The following is a 22,800-nucleotide window of genomic DNA, read 5'->3' as shown; positions in this document are numbered from 1 at the left end:
ATGGTTGTAGAGGAGAAAGACAAGAGACATGAAAGACTCAAAGTCTTACATGTGGCCCTGAATGCTGACCATAGTCGGATTTTCATTGAAAATGCAAAATTAAAGGTTGACTTGGCAAAAAGAGACTCTATGTCTTTAGTGGGCCCTAAGCCAGAGGAGTTGGAGAAAAGGAAGGAAGAATTACAAAAAGCAAAAGAAGAGGTAGAAAGAAACTATTTTGAAATTAGAAGGTCATCAATTTTGCAGATTTCAAATAGAATTTTGGACAAATTGGACAAATTAAAAATGACCCCAAAGCACCCCAAAATATGGGCATGACATGGAAAAATTACAATTTATTAATCAAAGAACTCCCACATGTGGAAGAGGAAAGAAATGCATTGGGAAAAATAATGGGATCATTTAAGGGCCTGCAAAAGTGGGATATTCCCACAATTTTGACAAATGAAGGGTAGGTAAAGGACCTTGCTAAGTGGAAAGAAGATTTCAAGGAAGAAATTAATGCATTCTTAGAGACATTGGTAAATGAGCCCAATCGGGAAAATACATACCGTTTGATCATTGACAAAATCATTGATGTAGACTTTTTGTATCATAAGTTCATATTGTAGACTACTACTGTACCAACTCATAGGACAAAAGATGCAGTGAATAAATTGCAGACTACTACTGTACCAGCTCATAGGACAAAAGATGCAGTGAATAAATTGTAGAGCTTGAGATCTTTTATCTAGCCATCCAATGAAATTGAAGCTTGGCACAAGAAGTACTGCTCCTTAGAAGAGGATCAACTCCAAGAGGAGGAGTAATTAAAGTTGTGTCCATTTTAGCATTTTCCTTTTTCTTCTCCCTATGCAGGTTTCCAGTTTTGGCAAGCTAATTGGAGTATCCAACAACCTCGTACCTATCTGAGTCCACATGCTCCAGCTCCAGGATCAAGGATACCAACGTAGAAAGTACAAGTACAGGAGGGACCACCTAACGAATCCCAATAGAGATACAACTTTAATTCCCAAATGTAATATTTGCAGCTATTTATCATTAATGAATCATGATGATCTGCACACAAAGTTGATTTGAGGCTACTTTGTAGCATTTTGTAAAATGTAATCAATAACATTTTGACATGTGTCACTCATGGCTTGAAGCTTGTTTTGATCCCTTGCTCCTATAAAAGGGAATTTAGGGCCATTGTAACACGATTATGGAAAAATTTTAACTAGTATGATTGAAGTGTTAAATTCAACCTGTAGTGATTTTATGAGAAAATTATGCAAGTCATAAGATGTTGATAGTGGTTATTGAGTGCATGTCATAATCAGTGTGTATTTTTTGTAGATTGGACTCTATTTACCCAAATTTGGCACTGGACATTTACACTTTCAACATCATTCTTATTTCACCTTTTATATTCTTATTTCACCTTTTACATTTCTGCAATAGGAGTAGGAGTATAAATAGTCTTAAACTAGTCTCAATCGCTCAGTGAGAGTTATTATGCCAAGATTATAGCCAAAATATAAGGTGCTGATGTTTTCCTTGGTATATTTTCATTGAGACATCTTCTTATCATAACAGTGTCAACCAGTATGTATGTTTAGTATCTTAAGGCATTGTTAAGGTCTACCCGCCTTGGTTTTGCAGAGCCAAAAGAGTAGGAGTGTTCAGTCCTGAGGTTGAAACTCATTCATTGGCCAATTCCAACCTTGAACCTGTAGATAAGAAAGTGGCTAAATATTCATGGTTTGGGGATCTATTGATTTGGGAACCAACAAATTGACGACTCTGCTGGGGATTTTTTGGTCAAATCTTGTATGCTTTGTTAACCCAGAGGTCTATCCAAGGTTCAGAGTCACAAATGTAAAAAGTCAAGTTTAAATTTGAAAAATACATCCTAAAGAAAGTAACTCCCATATTGGGTGGTGACTTTGAAAAGAAGTAAAATTTTTGAAGCTTAGAAAGTTCATATGAGTAGTGAAAGGGCTAGTATCACTGCAACATGAAGGAATAAACATATTGCAAGGAAAAAAGCTTTAGACAATGAGAACCGTTTAGGTTGGGAAGCTAGACAAAGGGAATAAGGAAGAAATCATTCAAGCAAGGCTACAACAAATAGGAGGTGGACTATCAAAAGAAGAGGTAATACTAAAACTTCACCTGTTGAAAATTTGACAAACGTGAGCTATAAAGTTTATTTGAATAGAATAGAGGGTCTTCATGACTTGCAAGTTAAGGATAAAGGAAAACATATATTTGAAGGTTATTATTATTCTAAGGAGTTAGAAGAAACAAGCTATGATGATTCCCCTTTTAGAGAAAACCTTTTCTTTTGTTATACTTTCACAGTAATGGATAAAAACCCTTCAAACTCTTATTATGAAGACCCTGTCCAGGGAAAAGCAAGGCAAGATCAATTGTACATAGAGTTTGAAAGATAGAGACCCCATAGAGAAAATGAGGCTAGGTATGTTGAACAGGTAGAAAATACATGGGATGGGTTTGACCAAATCCTGAAGTAGTAATAGGTACTCCTATATCAATGAGCTATCCCCCACTTCCAACCTAGTTTCAGGCCTATTTTACTGATGCAAATGTGTGTTCTACCTTAGGCAATCCATTGGGTGAGTTAGTAGAGGATTTATAACGATAGGTTGACCAAAAAAAATCCCAAATAGATAGGATGAGACTCATAAGAGAAAGGGAGTCGATGGCTCATGAAATCCTTAACCTAGTCTCTCAGCCAACTCTTTCTTTTCCTCCTTTGGTTGGTCAATATGCTAGTGGTATGAGTTAGATGCCTAATGTTTCATCAGTGGTAAATATAAGTCTTTCATCTTCCTTTATTCTCCAATCAAATGCATCAAATGCTAGTAGTTCCTCTATGTCTTCTACTGCAAATGTCAGCACTCAAACTACTGTGACAAATGCATCAATATCACATTTTGTAGGCCATACCCAAGCCAATACCGGTGTTCAGATGAGTAAATTTAGTACTGCAGTAAGATCCATGCCTATTCCTTTTCTATAGATCACCTGAATTCCCAATATGTCTTCAGTGTCTTCAAGTGTAATTTTTCCCCCTGCAACTACTCAAAATATCAGTACTAGTCAAGCAAGGACTAGTCAACAACACACTAGCAAGCAACGAAATATTCAGCAGTAGCAATACATGGCATTGAATTAGTTTAATAGGTTGGGATATGTGTATAATCCACCTCATCCTCCATAATTTCCCCAGCCTCCACTATATATCCTTTCCCAAAATATCCTCCACACAAGCCCATGGGCAGAAATAATGCCTATCAATAGTATTTGCATTTTTTGCAATATCAACAACATCTTGCTCACCAACAACATCAGCATAACCAAATACCTCGGTATCAGTTCAACCAAGGAAATGTGAAACAACAGTAGCAACAAAAAATGCATCAACAACTTCATAATAAATTTGCTAGAAAGCGTATGCAACTAGATAGATATAGGCAAATTGATTTTACTAGAATTCAAGGTTATCCCAATACTATCAGTAATGAATTAAGGAATGTCATACCTAAATTCTCAAGAAGCAATGCAGTCACTAGAGAGGATCACATTAGGGCTTTCCAAAATGTGATGGATAACTTTGAAGTTGAGCATGAGGATGTCTTCATGAAAAATTTTATGCAATCACTCACGGATGATGCAAGAGAGTGGTATAGAAGTTTGCCTAATTTGTCAATTAGATCCTTCCAAGATTTCAAAAGGATGTTCAAAGATCAGTGTAGTGATCATTCTGATCCAAATTTTTCCCTTCGTGAATTAACTACCATAAATAAGGGGCATAATGAAGAGGTTTCAAGTTTCAATAACAGATTCATCAAGCTATTCAATAGAATAACACCTCATTTAAAGCCAACTGATCACATGTGTCTTATCTTCTACTATGATGACTTTGATCCTAAGATTGGATATGATTTGAGATCTAAGAACCCTCCAACTCTTAGTGAAGCATTTAAGGAAGCCCTTACTATATAAAATAATAGGAAGGCCTCTGGTAAAGCTGGCAGAAGAAATGATATCCAAATCTTGCAAAATCGTAAAGGGTGTTATACTAAATATCCTAAGGAAGAGGATAAAATGGATAAAGTCATGAGTGCTATAAAGGATTTCAATTACAAGATTTTAAAAAATGAAAAAGGATTGTCCCAAGACAAGGCCAATTATCAGAGGCATGATAGACCTAGGCTGCATGATATGCCTTACAATACAAATTGGAAGGATGGCAAACCAGTGGGTAATAATCAAATTGGACTCTGTTTACCCAAATTAGGCACTAGACATTTACACTTTTAGAATCATTTTTATTTCACCTTTTATATTTATACAATAGGAGTAGGAGTAGAATTAGTCTTAAACTAGACTCAATCACTAAGTGAGAGTTAGTATGACAAGATTATAGCCAAAATCTCAGGTGATGATGCTTTCCTTGGTATATTTTCATTGAGACATTTTCTTATCATAACAGTGTCAACCAATATGTATGTTTAGTATCTTAAGGCATTGTTAAGGTGTACCCACCTTGGTTTTGCAGAGCCAAAAGTGTAGGAGTGTTCAGTCCTAAGGCTGAACTCATTTGTTGGCCAAATCCAACCTTGAACCTGTAGATAAGAAAGTGGCTAAATCTTTCGGGTTTGGGGATCTGTTGATTTGGGAACCAACACACACATTTACAAAATAAGGCCAATTCATGTCACAATCAAGTTCTAACACAAGGATACTTTACACAATTACTCATATAGGGAATGACTGACATTGAACTAGGTAAATATTGTCCATCCCAAAGGACATTCATTTAATTACATCATGAATCACTATCACATGCTATGATTAAATTATATACACATGTTCAATAGGGACAACACAATGGAGGCACAAGGTCATGCAATTTTTATTTAACAAATTAATTATACACTTTGTGCAAGATAGGGTCAACATAGGATCGTGGCCAATAGATGCAAGATGTACCAAATGCATAAGGCCCATTTAAACTTCTTTTATTAACTATTTTAATAATTCATGTAATCACATAGGTTCTCTCAAGAAGATTATAAACAATGTAATTTGGGGACATAACTCATTAACCCAAATGACCTATTATAAAAATTCACGTGTCTTTCACATATCAACATTTACATGTCTTTAACTTGTCAATAATTCCAACCTCCTTGATGAGGATGTTGACCTGATCAAGCTTACCCCATAGAAATAAAAAAATTTAGAAGACAAAATCGGCAATCCAAAGAAAAGGAAAGAAAAATCCCAAAACCCTAAGTCAAACATCGAGGTTATTGTAATTGAAGAAACAAATCAATATCCTAATCAAAATACTGAAAAAGTGGGAAGTGGCTCAGGAGAGAGGAGGTCAGAAAGGCTAAAACAAAAGGATACAGGTAAGAAAAAAGACAAATAGGAGAAGGTAACAAAGTTGGATTCAGAAGAGATATACCTTCCAGGTGAGGAAGAGGACTCTAAATAATAGAGGAAGATAATGAAGGGGAAATGGAACAACGTGATGAGGTGGAAGGCAAAGAAAATATAATTACCAATGAAGATATGAAATAAGATGATTACTAGAAAGACCAGTTTACTAGCTTGGGTAATGAGGATAATGTAGAGGTGGGATACAACTTGGAACTAGATAATAGAAATGAGGAAAGAGAACAATCAAGAGAATCAAATAAGAGAGATGCAATGCCACATTATGGACTTCAAGGCACAAGAAGAGAAATCCAAAGAAGACAACAATGAAATTGTGAATGTCATTAATTCTTTAATTCACATAACTAATGGTATAATGTGGAATTCGGTTATGGGAGTGCTCTTAGGTAAATATAATCTATCAAAGATACTCAAGAAAAAGAATAAAAAAGATATCAGGAAAGAAGAAGACTATGCCCTATAGGTTGATGATTGGAAAACTAATATATATAAGTTGGTTGATGCTTGGGACAAGATCCCAAGAAAAAATGACTAATGTTGTTACTTTTATCATGCTTATGCTTAGTGTTTATTTAGAGTTAGTTTCTAATCTCTTTAGGACTACTGACCTTCATGGATTATGTTATGTTATTTTGATATGTTACTCTCACTGCTTGGACTAAACTATGTTTTTTTTAATGTGGACTATTGATAAGTTTTGATTATGGGTATGTTGTTGGGGTTTTCTATTATTTTGTAATTTGCTAGTTTTTGTCCCTATTCTGGTTGTTGTTTTGCTGATGTAAGGAACCATGGCCCTCTCCTTGCTTAATAAAAAACAATTCCATTTCACACATGCAACATTGTATTCTCACATTTAAATCAATGCATAATGAATGTTAAGTACAACAATATCAACACATCATGAACGAGAACTATTATAACCTCTTTCACAATCAAAGAATCACTCATATAATGTACATTAAATGCTCAATTAGGAGCTAAGTTATACACTCAATTCAAATGAGAAATATTCCTTAGTCATACCATCTAAAAAGTACACAAGAGAAAGTAAGACCACTCAAGGGTCACTAAGAATTCATACTAGAAAAGAATCAAGACATCAAGAAGGAAATCACACATGGAAGAACTCCTCAACACACTTGAGGGTTTAACTAACCCTTAACAACAAAAATTAATCCAACATAACATACTAGGAAAAACAAGGAAACAACAACTATTACCAACAACACACACACACTCCAAAACTCACGAAGACCCAACAAGAGATCACACACAAGGAGAAACATACCAAAGAGTGATTTTTCTCCATCTTAGGAGGCACTAAAATAGGGGTATCTCTCCTTCCTAGATAGGTGTAGAAGGGCCTAGGAGGCATTCTTCCTCCACAACACACTTCTTGGGATACTTCACAATGAACTCGCTAAAATTATATATAAGGTACCCAAGCAACAAGTCTAACAAATGATTGCACTCACACACTACATGCCAAGTACTAACAACCACATGGGAAACAAAATGAACTAGAGATATCAGTGCTACAACATGGGCTCTGATACTAGATGTAATTCCTCACCTAAAGGACCAAGGAAAAACTCGATGAAATAACTTTTTTTGTAAAATGACAATTGACAACACTAAAGATATGAAAAAATATGTTGCACTCCCACTATAATGAGCACATAAGTGTCACAAGAACATTACAACATTGAATAATGATTTCACAAGACCATACCATTGCACAAGCAAGGTGGCACTACTGGAATACTAACAACCATAGGATAACTCACCATGATGAAATGATAATAGAGAGACAGAGAGAAGGACGATTACTCAATGACAAATGACACAAACCATGATCACATTGTCTCATCAAACAACACTAGGATGAGATGATGAATCATCAACCTCTAATCCACATCAAACCACACTAACCAACTCAAAGCCCAAAATACTTATGATACACTTCGATGATCAATACTGATGGATTCTAGCCCGTTAATGGGCTTCCTAGGATTGATACTAAATAAATATAGAGACAAAATATTAAATGGATTCTTTTGAATAAAGAGTGGATAAAGGTGAACTTTGACGACACGACTAAGGGAAATCAGGGTCAATCAGGAGTGGGATGTGTGGCAAGAAACCACAAAGGAGTGATTTTGGCAAAGTGTGGACAAGGCTTAGGTGTTACCACCAATAATTTGGCAGAAGCTAATGCAGCCCTGCTGCCTATTCAGATGGAAAAGAGACTCAGGGTTAGACACTTGCAGCTAGAAGATGATTTAAAAATTATCACTCAAGCGATATTAAAGGGGGAGGCATTACATTGGAAAATTGACAAGATAATACAGATCATTGTTAAACTCTTAAAATAATTTTTGAAATTCAAAGTATCCCATGCTTTAAGAGAGGGAAATCAGGAAGTAGATGCTCAAGCAAAGGAAGTAGTGGATTATCGACAAGGTGAAAGAGTGAGGAACAAATGATGGTAGTAGAACAAAGTTGAGGTGCAAAACATGTAATTACTCATTAGTGATAGTAGTGCACGAAGAGAAGAAGTATGTCGCTCTCAAGCATGGGAGCTTGACGGAAGTACACTGGATTGGTATTTGAATGAGGTGGAGGGTAAACCCACAGTAGTGGGTTACACTTTTTTGCCAACTTTGACACTGCAATATTATTTTTTAGAAAAAACTTCCGATTCAAACACCTATTACTTATAAACCGTAAGGAATTTGTAGATGATGTGTGTAGTCACATAAATCTGTCCACTTAATTAAATGAATACTTAGTATTTATTTGATTATTTAACCATCAATTAATAATTAATTAAATTAATATTTAATTAATTCATCTTAACCCTCTTCTCCTATTAATTAAATAAATTATTCAATTTATTTGATTTACTTCACCTAACCAAATTCATACCATTAATTAAATAAATAAATCATATTTGTTTAATTAAATCTTCTCTCACATTTAAATAAATTAATATTTATTTAAATCCCCCAAAATCCCACCTCTCACATTTAAATAAATTAATATTTATTTAAATCCCCCAAAATCCCACCTCTCACATTTAAATAAATAAATCATTTATTTAAATCACCTTTATCCTCCACCCACTTGTATTTTCCTACAAAAGCAAGTTGCACAACTATTTTAAATAAATTATTTATTTAAAATCCTATTTATCCTCACCCACTTGAAACCTTTAATGGTTTCCCTTAAAGTATTCAAACTTGATGGCTTTAAAGTCTTCAAACTTGATGGCTTCCTTCTATAGTCTTCTTAAGACTTTAATGGTTTTCCTTAAAGTCTTCAAGCCTTTAATGGTTCCCCTCAAAGTCTTCAAGCATTTTAATGCTTTATCTTCCTTTTTCTCATTTAAATAAATTAATATTTATTTGAATATTTATCCAAATACAACTTGCACACATTTATTGAAATAGATGAATTTTTATTTTAATAAAATCCTATTTTCCCTCACCCACCAAATCCACTTGCAAAATCTAATCCCCTTCTAGATTCTTCTAACCCCTTCCTAATTAGCCTAATCCATCCCCTAATTATTGTCACATTCCTAAGCAAAATGGAGTCACTTCTCAAAGCCTAAAAGTCTTTGATAACCATTAAAGGCTTTCAACCTTCAACCACTAAATGGCTCAAAGTCTTTGATAACCATTGAAGGCTTTCAACCTTCAACCACTTAATCCCCAAAGTCTCCAATAACCATTAATGGTTACCTCAAACCCTCCCACATGGTTAAGACATTTGTTTTGACTCAACCTCTACCCAACCCAAGGGTCTCATCAAGCCTTTAATGCTTTGACCATGATTATCTCTTAATCATTTGCACAAAGGTTTATCCTTGCATTAACTCTTGATCCAGTGGGTAATCTTAATTTAGGCTTGACCCTTACCTTCTAGATAACCATGAGGTCTTCTCAGGCCTTTAATGCCTCCAACCTTTTCTCTCAACCCAATCTTATGTTGACACTTGTCACCATTTCATTGGTGCAAATTGTGCACATGGATCCCCAACTTTCAAGCTTGACCCTTGATTAAACCTTTCAATCCTGGCCATCCATTGCTCCATTTTTCCTATAAATAGAGCCCATTCCTTCATAATCCAGATCCTGAAAACTTGTATGCATTTAGGCTATAGACATTTTTAGAGAGCATTTAGCATAGCATAACTAAAATCTTGTCTTTTTGGTAAAATCAATCATTTTAGCATCAATAGCATAGTATTTAGCTTTTCATTTCATATTTGAAGCTTAATATTAAATCTCAATCCTCCATAAGCATCCATAGTGCAAAAAGCTGCTGAGAGCTACACTCATTTGGGACTTGGAGAGGAGAGGAACAAGGGAGGAGCAACTATGAGCATCTTGATTAGCTATTTTATTCTATGTTTATATGCTTTCTATTTCATGCTTAATATCTCTCTTGATATGCCTGTTTAGGATAATCTTTTGTTGCTAACACTAATGTTTGTTTCTTGTGCTCTTGTGTGTGTTGCCATCAAACAGATTTTCTAATCCTTTTTGCAGAGCATCAATGTGAACTAGTGATTTGTGTCATTTTGTATGTAGATTCTAAAAATTATTTTTTGATAATTTTTGGAATCAATTTGCTTCCATTTTTCTATCTCCCTCGTAAAGTAGTTTTTTTCAAAAAATAACATTTTTAAAGAGTGATACTCACTTTGTATAGCATAACTTTTTTTCTATAATAGATATGAATGTGATTCTTTCAAATTTGGTTTTATAACATGAATATCTAGTGTTTTAAATTAGTTTTGTAACATTATATTCAATATTTCATATTTTATTAAGATTTTAAGTTGAGTTAACTATAATTTTGACATATGTCCATTTGATATTACATAAATTGTTGTATATGTAACGAAAATCAATTATTATTTTTTTGTTGGAAAGAGGACTTCAATACCTAGTGTGTAAATATTTTTTAGAATTTTTTGGGTGACGTTTACTATTTTTTCATAAGCATTTATTGAAGTTGAGAAAATACAACACCACAGGAGCCCAAATAATCTCTGCAAGCTGAAAAACTTGTTACAAGGAGAAGCAAGGAAGCAAATATAGAAAAACAAATACACAGAGAATATCCTCAAAAAGAGAGAGCTCAATATTCACAAAAATATGTAATGTGATTCTTACAATGAAAAGAAAGAACTCAACCTTTAATAGGTCAAGAAACCCTAAAACGGAAAACCTAGGTTTGCACATAATAATTAATTATATGCACCTAAAGTTAGCTTAAGTGTAAAAGAGATAAAGGGAACTTAAATAATTAAATAAAGAATGTTTAATTAATCAAGTAAATACCCAAATACTCTAACACCCCCCCTTAAGCTAGACTTAGGGAGAGGCTAAAACCTAGAACAGCTACTGAAAGCAATAAAGATGGGTCCCGACAACAAGGCCAGATCAGGTACCCAAATACAATGAAATCTCTATGAATTGGAGAAATAGAGAAAACCACGTGGGAACAAAACTCTACTCCAAAAAGAGATGGAAAAGAATACCACTAAAGCATGAAGAACCTGCAAACTCTGTCGAAGAATAACTACTGATTTGAAGAACCTCCACTGAAATAGAACATGACCAGGTAGAGAAGACTGTAATCTGTATGAGTGCCCTCAAATGACACTACTCGAATGAGAAGGCAAACAAGGCAAACAACTGAAATCGAAGATACAGATGGCATGAAAACACCAAAGCCTAAAGAGCTGATCAATCGAACCATGGAAGTAGTAGAACCAACAGGATAAACCTCCCCATAATACGGAAGTAGGAGAGGGACAGGAACACTGAAAAGGACAGCAAAAAAAAAACTGCATGATGAAGAAACAGGAACATCAAAGGTGCTGAGACAAGTACATGGTGTCATGGAAGGAACACTCTTTGACACACATCATGAGGTGAATGTCATGGAAGGAACACTCACTGGACAAAGGAAGATGGCAAACAACAAGCAAACATCAACCCCCTCATGGCACTTGATCAATAGTGCATGTACAACAAGACACAAGATATGCAAGATTCCAAGTAAACAATGCATGATGGCACTTTATCTCAGTGCATTTGCATAAATACAAGCTACAATGATAAGAAGACTGGAAATAGAAACGTGAACCAAAATAGAGACATCCTACTCAGAGAAGAGATCCCAGGACTTGAAACAACCATGATATCCACCAGAGTGCTGAAAAGCAAAAAACTAAATAAAATATGCATGGAGCAGAATCTGGAAATAAAACTCAGATGACTAGAAATTACATAGCACACGCTTTCTAAAAATATAAATTTTTTGAAAAACGGAGGTCGGATGCTCATTATATGGCTCTCGGAGTGCAAAAACTAGACCTCACTTTAACTGGAAAAAAATATAGTCAAATAGCAAAATTGGAAAAATTATCAACACCATGAGGTCGGCCTCGGAACTAGCTTTCTGATGCCTATTGGTTTTTGAAAAAATGACTCTGTATGCCCAAGATAGAGCCCAAAAACCAAACCCCCCCTGAAAAAGGCCAAAAAAGGAGGTCTGGTGGCTCTTTGGTGGTCCGGTGGCCAGTGGGTGGCGCCCCGATGGTTGGGCGGTGGTCGGTCGGAAAAAGAGGTTGGTGCCTGAGTGGGGATTGCAGGTGGCGGCTGGAAGCAGGCGCAGGCTGGGGAGCAGGCAGCCGGTAGCGCGAGGAGGCGATGGCCGAGGAGGGCCAGGCGGGGGGGTCGTAGGGAGCTGGAGGCGCGGGGAGTGGAGGGCCGACGATTGTGGGCCGCAGGGAGCCGAAGGTGCAGGGAGCGAAGGGTCGGCGGCTGGGCATCGGGCGGCGGAGGCTGCAGGTGGCGGGTGTGGTGCCGACGGGGGCTGGGGAGCTGGTGGCCAGCAGGGAGCCGGCGGGGACCAGGACTGGCAGGGGTGTCGGAGTTGTCAGGGGAGGTGTAGGGCCCGAAGCCAGGGGAAGTCCGTGGGCTGTACTAACAACGACAGGGGTCCCACGGTACCCTGCGTACCGTGGGAACCCCAAAAAACCAAAAAAAATTCGCCTTTTGATATATTTTTTTAATTTTTTTGTTTTTCAAAAATACCAAAATCCGGCCTGCATGCTATAAAAAGGCAAAAAAAAAATTGAAATTTTTTTCTCGAACTGCGTGCCAAGGTCGTACGGCCTAGATCTGGAGAAAAAATACTCCCAGAGGCTCAGGAACCAAAATAGGTCGAATTTTATATGACCATAAGGGTTTTTGGGCCTTTTGAGCACGACGGTGAGGTCCGTTTAGGCCCAAAGTGCTTAGAAAAAAAGGTCAAACCCTAGGTACACAAAAAATTCCTAAAACCCCAGATCTGCTTCCAAAGCAAAAATTCTCAAAACAAGAACAGGTAGTTGCAGATCTGAAGCTTTGATACCATATTGAAGTTGAGAAAATACAACACCATAGGAGCCCAAATAATCTCTGCAAGCTGAAAAACCTGTTACAAGGAGAAGCAAGGAAGCAAATACAGAAAAACAAATACACAGAGAATATCCTCAAAAAGAGAGAGCTCAATATTCACAAAAATATGTAATGTGATTCTTACAATGAAAAGAAAGAACTCAACCTTTAATAGGTCAAGAAACCCTAAAAGGGAAAACCTAGGTTTGCACATAATAATTAATTAAAATAATTAATTATATGCACCTAAAGTTAGCTTAAGTGTAAAAGAGATAAAGGGAACTTAAATAATTAAACAAATAGTGTTTAATTAATCAAGTAAATACCCGAATACTCTAACAACATTGAACAAAGAATTTCATGTTCAGTGAAAATCCTACATTCATAAGAAATAAAATAAAATTATATTAATGAAATTAAATATATTAAAAATTATACTATTTGGAAAGCTTATAATAAGGGCTAAATACTTAAGAAAATAAAAATTCCAAATGAATTCATTTGACCCCCCAAAAGCTACTGTAAAATTGGTTTTTTTTTCAGCATTTGATAGATGCAAAGGAGACTCCATTGCAAGTATGATTTAGAAGTAGAGAGGATCTATCTAAGAAATTTTGATCTAAGAGCCTTTGATCTAGATCTCTTCAATTAATTACTTCAAATGGGACCTCTTAAAGCCTGAATAATTATATTTTCTAAAAAAATGTATGATTTCAGCAAAAATCAAGATGTACAAAAAAGTGGGAACCAACATTGTGAGTTCACCCAGTGGTATGAAGAATGATGCAATCTCACCAGCAATAAAGATAAATAATAGTAGCTAGTGGTGGCTGATTCAAGTTGACCTCATAAAATATTATAACATAGAGTCTGAAAGCCAAAAATCTCCCTTGTGGTGCAAGATCCATATGATATATTTGGTGCCAAAATTTATAAGGTATTTCTAAGTTGGCAAGGACATTTAAGATGCAGGGTAATTGAAAGAAGATAATAAACCACCAAATACAACTAGTCATTTACATTCTTTGATGTCTTGGTGAAGCTTGAGGTGGGGTAAGTGTGCAGAGCTTGAACATGGAGGCAAATTTCTCATTGTAGACCAATTAATAGTAGGTGGACTTTTGGGGCCGAATCAGTGATGACAAGATTGCCAACATCTTCATCTTCGAAGAGCGAACCTTCATTACGTGAGTTAAAATTGTGCTTGGGGGGGAGTATGTAAATGGAGAATTTAGATACTAAACTAATGCTAACATCACATTGATGTTCATGGCATGGTGCCTAGAGCTAGAACCAAGAGATTTGGTGGCGGAGATCATGAATAGGTGTGTGAGGAAGGAATGGCTAGTGGGGATGGAGATTTTGTTGGCATTGATGTGTGATAGGGAGGGGTTTGCATGCCCAGGAGGGGTGTGGATTCATGTGAGATAATTCACACCTCCTCTTAGGAATTTTCTTCTATGGAGTGCAAACAATAACAAAGAAGTGAGGAGGGCCATGTTGGCATTAGATTATTGTTGATGTCAACAGTTGGGCAGATGCACTGGACAGTGATGTAGGGACTGGCATTGGATAGAGATGCAGGATGGTGAATGTCATGGAGTAGATATAGAAGGAAAGCATCAAGTGTATTATTAGGACTTTGAGTTAGACAAAGAAGACACATTCCATAGAGTGGTAAAGGCATCGGGCAAATTGTGAAGACTCAGAAAACTGCAGTTGTAGTTATGCATAATTCACCATGTTAGTGGCACATATTTATAAGTATAACATAACTAACTATGTTATCTCTCATGTCATGTTAGTTTCATATGTGTTATTAGTTTAGCATAACACATCGTGTCTATCGCTAACTGATTTCATGGTGAACATTCAACTGTGGGAAGAATATTTGTTAGAGAGAAGGAGGCCACGGTGCAATGATAATCATTGATCATTGATCTCTACATATCCACGAGGGTGGATCCCACTTCGACTCCATTGGTATCAGATCTAATGGTGGGCAAGAATCTATGGGGAGATTATGTGCTAGAGAGGAGAAGTTCGTGGTGCAACAACAATCATTAATCTAGCAAGTGGACCCCACCTCGGCCAGGCTAGCTACTTTCGAGCAGGTAGGATGAAGTGGGTGGTCCCCATCCCAACCAAGATATCTGCGATAAGGAAGGAACAGGTGGACCCCACCTTCGGTCAACTAGCCTAAAAAGTGGTATGGAAGATGGCCTCGACAAATCCATGAGTCCATGCAATGAGGTAGCTCGATCATTCGCAGATCTATAGGTAGAAGGTAAGAGATCTTCGTAACTTCGTAGTCAATAGTAAAAAGGACTGCCAAGGCACTTGTGGACCTGCGAGTGGATGGTTTACAGTGCACATAACATGTAGAGACAATGCATATAACCCCCATGTTAGTTAGGCTACGTAAAAGGTATGAAAAGTGTATGTAACACGAAGTGTTAGTCATGAGTTTGATGATATCGATGGATGATGGGACCACATGGATTGCTGACCAAGGTTGAATTGATGATGTGGAGTTGCATAATGAATCAAAGCCCAAAGTCTTGCTTGTAGAGATGGACCTCATGAATTTACCAGACATAGTAGTTTGCAGTCTAATCCAAATTTATGATAGATAGCTACATTAATGGAGGCATATTTACAGGTGGTTGAGTGGCTCTAGAAAAAATTGAAAATCCTTTGTCGACAAGATCACACAGCTAAGTCAATGTGACAAGAGAAGGTGGAAATTACTTGCATAAATCAAACTAGATGAAGAAGCAATTAAGGTGGCCACTAAACGACTACTCTAGAAGATTTTCTTGTAGGTCAAGAAGAGTTATTTTTGAACAGTCCTTTTTGGAGGGAAATATTGAATATTGAGAAAGGTTGAGGTGATGTTGTTAATTGTAGAGTGTAGAGTGTATGGTATATGTGTGTGTGTCGAATAGACAGAAGGTGTACGTACAGACAAGAGAGAGTGAGGAGTAGAGTGTGAAATAGAGAAAGTGTATGCAAACTAGCGAGGTAGAAGAGTGAATTGTGGAACTAAGAGAATGCTTGTAGAGAAGGGAAATAATTAAGGATAGAAAAGAAGAGTAGAGACCAAGAAGGTGGACTTACAGTAGCAGAGGTCAGAGATTGATTGAAGACTAAAAGTAGAAGACTATGTTGGTTTGCAGAAATTAGAAGGCAGAGGGGGCACTTCAAAGAGTCAAAATAGAAAGGCAACAGGCAAGCACAATTGTCCAAATCAATGAATTACAAAAATTCATTTGTAACAAGGCTTTCAAATTGTATTAGAAATTTTTATTGTCATTGTAATTCTTTGAGTGGGTGCTCAGATTAGGGGTAGGTGCTCCTTGGGTAGGTGCTCAAAATTCAGGGGTTGGTGCTCCTTTGGGTGGGTGCCCATAAACTATTGTAATAAGTTATTTCATTGTGAGGCTGGATTAGAGCAATAGTCTCTAGAAGCTTTTCTCACTGAGGTTTTTCCCATATTGAGTTTCCCTCGCAAATCTTGTGTAATATGGTTTTCTTTGTGTGTGTGTGTTTTTAATCTATTTGAATTATTAGTGTTTGCTTAATTTGTTTTAAAGTTTTAAAGATTCACTGATTCATGCCCCCCTCTAAGGGATCTCATTGTGTTCCTTCAATTGGTATCAGAGCCCTAGGTTCCCTAATAGAAAAAATTTCTCCAGCTTGGGTAGATCCTAACTTGTGAACACAATGGCTAGAAATTAATCCTCATTTACTAAGGTACCTATGTTTGATGGAACCAATTATGCCTTCTAGAGTAGGAGAATGGAAATCTACTTGTCATCCCTTGGAAATGATGTTTGGATGTTAGTATTGTTAGGATAAGCGGTGGACAATTAAGAGGGGGGGTGAATCAATTGTCAATAGATTATGCAACTTTAAGCACACAAAACCTTTTACCGGAATGCATAAACCAAATACCAGAATAACAGATATATCAATTAAGCACAAACATAAATCATAGAACAATTAACATCTATCCACAACACATAACACCATGATTTGTGTAGACACCTAAAAATGTCTCATTGATCATGTGCTAATTATTCGTCTAATTGATTAAATAACTCTTTAATTCTTTAATTAAGTTAATTAATCTTATTCTTCTAATGTCATATTTCTTCATGATCTTACTAATTATTCTATTTCTTATTCTTTCATCATTTAATCATTGTAACCATTTTCTAAATATTATTTAAATATTTATTATTTAATTAATTATGATTAATTCCCCAATTTAAATAATCTTTATTATTTAAATAAATTAATTCTCAATTTCTATCTCAATCCTATCATCATCTAATCATTAACCCTTTTTATTAATTAAATATTTATTATTTAATTAATTATGATTTTATCCTTTAAATTAATTAATTTTTATTATTTAATTAAATTCAATTTCTAAATAATTAAATAGTTTCTTTAAAGTATTTAATTAGCTAATTAATTCTTCCAATTCCAAAACCCCAAATTCTAATTTCATTTCATTTCATATTCTTCTAATTTCATTAATTATTTTAATTTTTCTAATTTCTTCCAAATTCAAATACATGTGCATGATTTTAAAAACCAAATTGAAAATTAAAGTCAAGTTCTAAATATATTCAAATGCTAAATTGAAATAAATTCAATTATTTGAATAAATCTCATGCAAGGATTAAATTGAAAATCTAAGTTAAAGTGCAAACACATGCTAAATTAATTTATTAAATCATTTATGTCTCCAATCTCTATTTTCATCTTCTAGTTCTCTTTGTCATCTTCTTTATTTCCTCCAATCATTCTTTTTCTTCTTTCAGTTAGCTTTTTCTCAATCAGTTGACTCCTTTAATCTATTTAATCTATTTTGTTTCACCTCTAAATCAGCAGTTCAACTATCAATGAACATGTGAGCTCACTTGAGTTCCACCTCTTGATCAATCTGTTCCACCTTTCAATCAATCTTCTCCAATTATCTATAAATTGAGCATTCAATCTCCATTTTCAATCCTCCTCAATCCTGGACATTTATTCTGAATCATGAACTTTGAATCTTTGTGTCACTTGCAGGTTACCAGCGCAATATCTAAGAGCCATCATACCACAGAGAAGAGAAATGAAATGGAAGTTATACGTAGTCATGGAATGGGGAGTCTTTAATTGATTTCATTTATAGTTCCTATTTTGCTTGATTGTGTTATTTCATTGTTTGTTTGTTAGAATTATTTGATTAGATAGGGATTCATGATTTCCCTTTGATTCTAATTGATATTTTATAAGATGAATTTTACATGCACACATTTTGGTGAACCCGACGTGAACAACAACTAATTAGCCTTCTTTGTTTTCTGTGTGATTTTTGCAAATCGTGTGGATTTTTCATTTTTTGCAGGTTTTGCATGGATTTCAAAGCAGATCTCATCATCACGCAATCACGTTTATAGAATCATGCAATCTCATAGACAAATTTATGCATTCATGTAGACACCAATAGACATTCATAGTTTTTCATTTTCTGGTTTGAGTCACGCATTCGCCAATATCTTCACGCATTCGCCAATATCTTCACGCATTCACCAATATCTTCACACATTCGCCATAAGTGTCACGCATTCGCCAAAGTGTCACGCATTCACCATAAGTGTCACGCATTCGCCATAAGTGTCATGCATTCGCCAAAAGTGTCATGCATTCGCTAAAAGTGTCACGCATTCGCCGTAGGTGTCATAGATTGGTCCTAATAGTATCGCACAATTGTCCTATCACTGTCATGCATTTATCAAACAGATCACGCAATCGCTCTATTAGAATCATGCAAGTGCCCTATCTGAATCACACATTCGGGCTAACAGAATTATGTAGTTGCTTATTCAGAGTCATGCAATCGGGCAGGTATTGTCACGCATTAGTTTCTGTCAATTTTTTATTCTTTGTTTTCTGTTGATTTGGTTTTACTACTAATCATCTGTTTGCAGCCTGTGGCAAATTTACAGAAAGGATAAGATTAGTATTGGATCAATTGCACTCATAATCTCACACTTCATCTTTTGGTGCTTAAAATCAACAATAGTTAAAATGGACATGCATGCATAATCTCACACTTTGTCTTTTGGTGCTTAAAATTAACATTGGCTAAAATTGACATGCATGTATAACACTTCGATTTGGGCTTAAAATCAACAATGGTTAAAATTGACATGCATGCCTTCATATTTCAATTTGGTGTTTAAAATGGACATGCACATGGGTATTCAACACCTCAATTTGGGCTATAAAATGAGCATGAATCAGGCTGGATTAGATTAAATCATATTTGATTTTCTTAAGGTAAAGAATTTTTATCGTGTTTGGGGTGGACCTATTGTTGCCTTAACTAACTTTCCCCCCACCTTCGAGGTCTTGGGAGAAAGGAAGGAGGTGACAACGACATCCAATTTTATTTTATTCCACGAAGTGAGGGGTATCTTTGACTGGGGATTTCATCACCCCACAAAGGTACTTTGAATTGGGATACGTTGGGGATATCACCTCTCCCAGCGTACTCTCAAGTGAGTTTTTTGAGCCGCTATATAAATATATTGGTCAGGCGGCTAGAGTGTTGAGTGAATTCGACGTATGTGGGGGCCTTCCTTGCACCGATAAGCTCAACTAAAGTCTTAAGTGGCTTGCTCTGAGAATCTATCGTTGGATCAGGACCCCTCGAAACCTTATACTATGAACCAATTTAGTAGCCCAAAATCCTACATTTAGTGATTCCGGGAGTGCGGATCGTACCCCATAGATGCCCCTCATGTACCTTACATTATGAGACATAAATCCCTTGGTGATAAGATCTTCGGATCTTCGGGGTAAGAGAGACTGGCATGCCCGAGAACTATGTGTTGCGGAGTGGAGCCAGTGCTACCAGACTCTCTATCTGTCCATCTTGTTTCAGTATTTTGTTGCGGGGGCCTCATTGAATGGTTTCCACTTTCTAGCCTAAGATTGTATTTTGTGCTTTTATATGTATCGTTGTATCAAACCAGTATTGAGTTAGTTCTTTGGGCTATTTCAGGCCCTATCCTGTGTATCTCTGAATTCTCTGAGATTGTTTGAAAAAATAGTTCACTTAGCTATATCTACCTCCAAACAATTGTTCTCAGACTTGGAAAACTACAAACTTATCCTACACACAGAATTACTGAAAACAAAGTCCATTTTTGAAACCCAAAACTCAAAGTTTTACACACTTGTGACCCTAGGAAGTCCTTGCATAGTCCTCACTTATGTCCTTACTATCGTCCTAAGTCCTTGCATAGGTCTTCACTTACATCCTTACTATCACCATAAATCCTTGCATAGTCCTCATTTACGTCCTTACTATCGTCACATTTCTTTGCATAGTCCACACTTACGTCCTTACTATCATCCTTAGTCTTTGCATAGTCCTCATTAACATCCCCATTATCATCCTCATATAAGTCCTTGTCTAAAATTCATATACGTCTATCTTAGTCCATTGTCATTTGCATAATCATCCTAGAAAGTCACACCCCAAACATCCAAAACACAATCAAAGGATCAATAAAACTCAACCTCAACTCAAACAAGTTGGTCAAGTTTAATCAAACATTGTCACATTCAGAGAAATGGAGAAAATATCTTACATGTTGTGATCCTAGGTCCAAATCAAACAAGAAAACATCATGGATTGGCATTATACATTTCATAGGGAAGGTGGAGGATTCATCCCTTCCATTCCTATTCCATCGACATCCATAGAAACCTTAGCTCAACAAATCAAAACTTTGCAACAACAAGTGACTGACATGACTAGTCCTGACAACCATAGGGGCTGGTTAGAAAATATGATGAGAGAAGTGTTGACCATGAGGGAATCAGTATCAGACCAACCTTCTTCTTCTTATGAGACCATTCAAACATGTCAACCTTCATTTTTCAACAAAATTGTTCCTACCATAGTTCAATCAACATTAGAGTCATCTAAGCCTTCTTTTTCTTTCAACCCACTATATCAATCATACCAATCACATCAACCCAAAAATTAAACCTCTTTCAACCAAAATCAAACCCCATTCAACAAAAGTCCAAATCAAAATTCACACCAACCCAACATTCAAACCCCTTTCAACCAAAATCAAACCTTATTCAATCAAAGTCCAAATCAAAATTCACATCAATCCAACATCCAAACCTCTTTCAACCAAAGTCCAAATTAAAATTCATTCAACCAAAATCAAACATCTTTCACCCAAAATCACACTCCTTTTAACCAAAATCAAATCCCTTTCAACCAAATCCCAAATCAACCATATTTATCCACCATTTCATCATCCCCTGAAGTCACACAAGACCAATCCATGCCATCTCTATCTAATAACACAACCTCCCAAGGGCTATCCATCGTACAAATCCAATCTAATTCAAGTCATGATTTAGAGAGTCTCATTCAAAAAATTTCTTCATCAAGACAAAATGTTGAAACATTCCAACAATCTCCCATACATTTCCAAACTCCTTCCCCGTGTCAAGAGGATGATCCAAAATTAGAAGAAATGAGTCCTGAAACAAATAAAGATCAAGAACAACCAATTCCATCCTACCCAATTTTTGATCAAGATCCCACCGACCAAGAATCTTATGATGATCCCCTCGCTCTTTTCTATTCCATTAATAATCAAACCCTTCCATCTCAAGAACAAAGTGTCATTTCAAGTCCCATCCAACATCCACCTCCTAAACAAGATCAAGACATCCTTTCCATCCTTCCTAATAATCCCTTTCCAAGACAAGATCAAAGCATACCTTCACCTTCATGTCCTAAACAAGATCCCATTATTTCTCCAAATCCTGATCACGATCCCTCCATCCCTTCATCTCCATGTTATAATCCTCCATGTTCCTCACAAGGTTCCCTCTCAAATGAACTTACCATTTCTCCTAGTCGCCCTCATGATACCAATCCCTCTACACAAGTTGTTCATGAACCCTTTATCAATGGAATCACCAATCTAGATCATACTAGACAGAGCAACTTGTCAACAGTTGTATGTGTGCTATCATCAAATGCTAAGGTAGTGACAAAAACAAGCATAACACCAGCTAATAAGATCAACACCTGGTTGGTTTCATCATCCTCTTCAAGTGTATCAATAAAAATAGGCATAGCACCCTCTCATGTCATAACTTCAGAACTAGAATCTATTTGCCTCATGTATCCATACTTGAAAGACTGGGGGCAAGAGAATCTACCACAATTGGATTTCTTTGAAACTGATAAGGCTATAGCTAAATTCAGAGGTTCCAGAGATGGATTTCCTTCTAATGATCCACAAAATCCAAAAACTAAAGAAATCAACATTGGAGATGTTAAACATGTACACTTAGTTGAGTCCTTATATCCTATTGGAAAATACATCTTTATCCAACTCTTCAAACAAAGACCAATGAACTACCTACACAAATATTATACCTAAAGGCGAGGTTAGTTTAGGTTTTACTTTCTGCATTGCATATCATATTATTCAAAGCATTGCATTACATATAGTTTCTTTTTTAAATGCATCATATTCTCAAAAGTTTCAGCATTTTCATATAGTAGCATCAATAAAACAAGGCAACTGTTCAAGTTTATCATTCGTTTGCATTCAAGAGAAGCAAGGGTCATCTCCCTTCTTAGATATTCCGACATGAAGTCTTTGGGGTTCTAAGGTCATTCATTTTCAATATTACCTTGTGACGACACTTTACTTATGGTTGGGTAGTGATTTCACTATTTGAGACTTGTCAACCCAAAATCTATCAATTGCTATATCTCAAAGCATATTAAGAAGATCTCTAA

The 22,800-nt window shown here is 36.1% G+C and overlaps 1 protein-coding gene across 1 annotated transcript; it reads left to right on the top strand.

Annotated features, from left to right (window-relative positions):
- On the top strand, positions 1-18,961 carry LOC131071878 (uncharacterized). The gene is made up of 4 exons (XM_058007840.2): positions 1-201; positions 12,155-12,511; positions 18,834-18,851; positions 18,935-18,961. The coding sequence occupies exons 1-4, from the start codon at positions 1-3 to the stop codon at positions 18,959-18,961; spliced, it is 603 nt and encodes a 200-aa protein (XP_057863823.2).
- Positions 18,962-22,800: the final 3,839 nt, after the last annotated feature.

The sequence above is a fragment of the Cryptomeria japonica genome, chromosome 10, assembly GCF_030272615.1.
Source record: "Cryptomeria japonica chromosome 10, Sugi_1.0, whole genome shotgun sequence".
Taxonomy (NCBI): Eukaryota; Viridiplantae; Streptophyta; class Pinopsida; order Cupressales; family Cupressaceae; genus Cryptomeria; species Cryptomeria japonica.
This window is presented reverse-complemented; position numbering and strand designations above follow the sequence as displayed.

Coding starts and splice junctions, on each gene's coding strand:
- LOC131071878 (XM_058007840.2), top strand. CDS start 1: ATGGTTGTAGAGGAGAAAGACAAGAGACATGAAAGACTCAAAGTCTTA. Junction 202..12,154: donor TACAAAAAGCAAAAGAAGAG/GTAGAAAGAAAC, acceptor TGGGGATTGCAG/GTGGCGGCTGGAAGCAGGCG.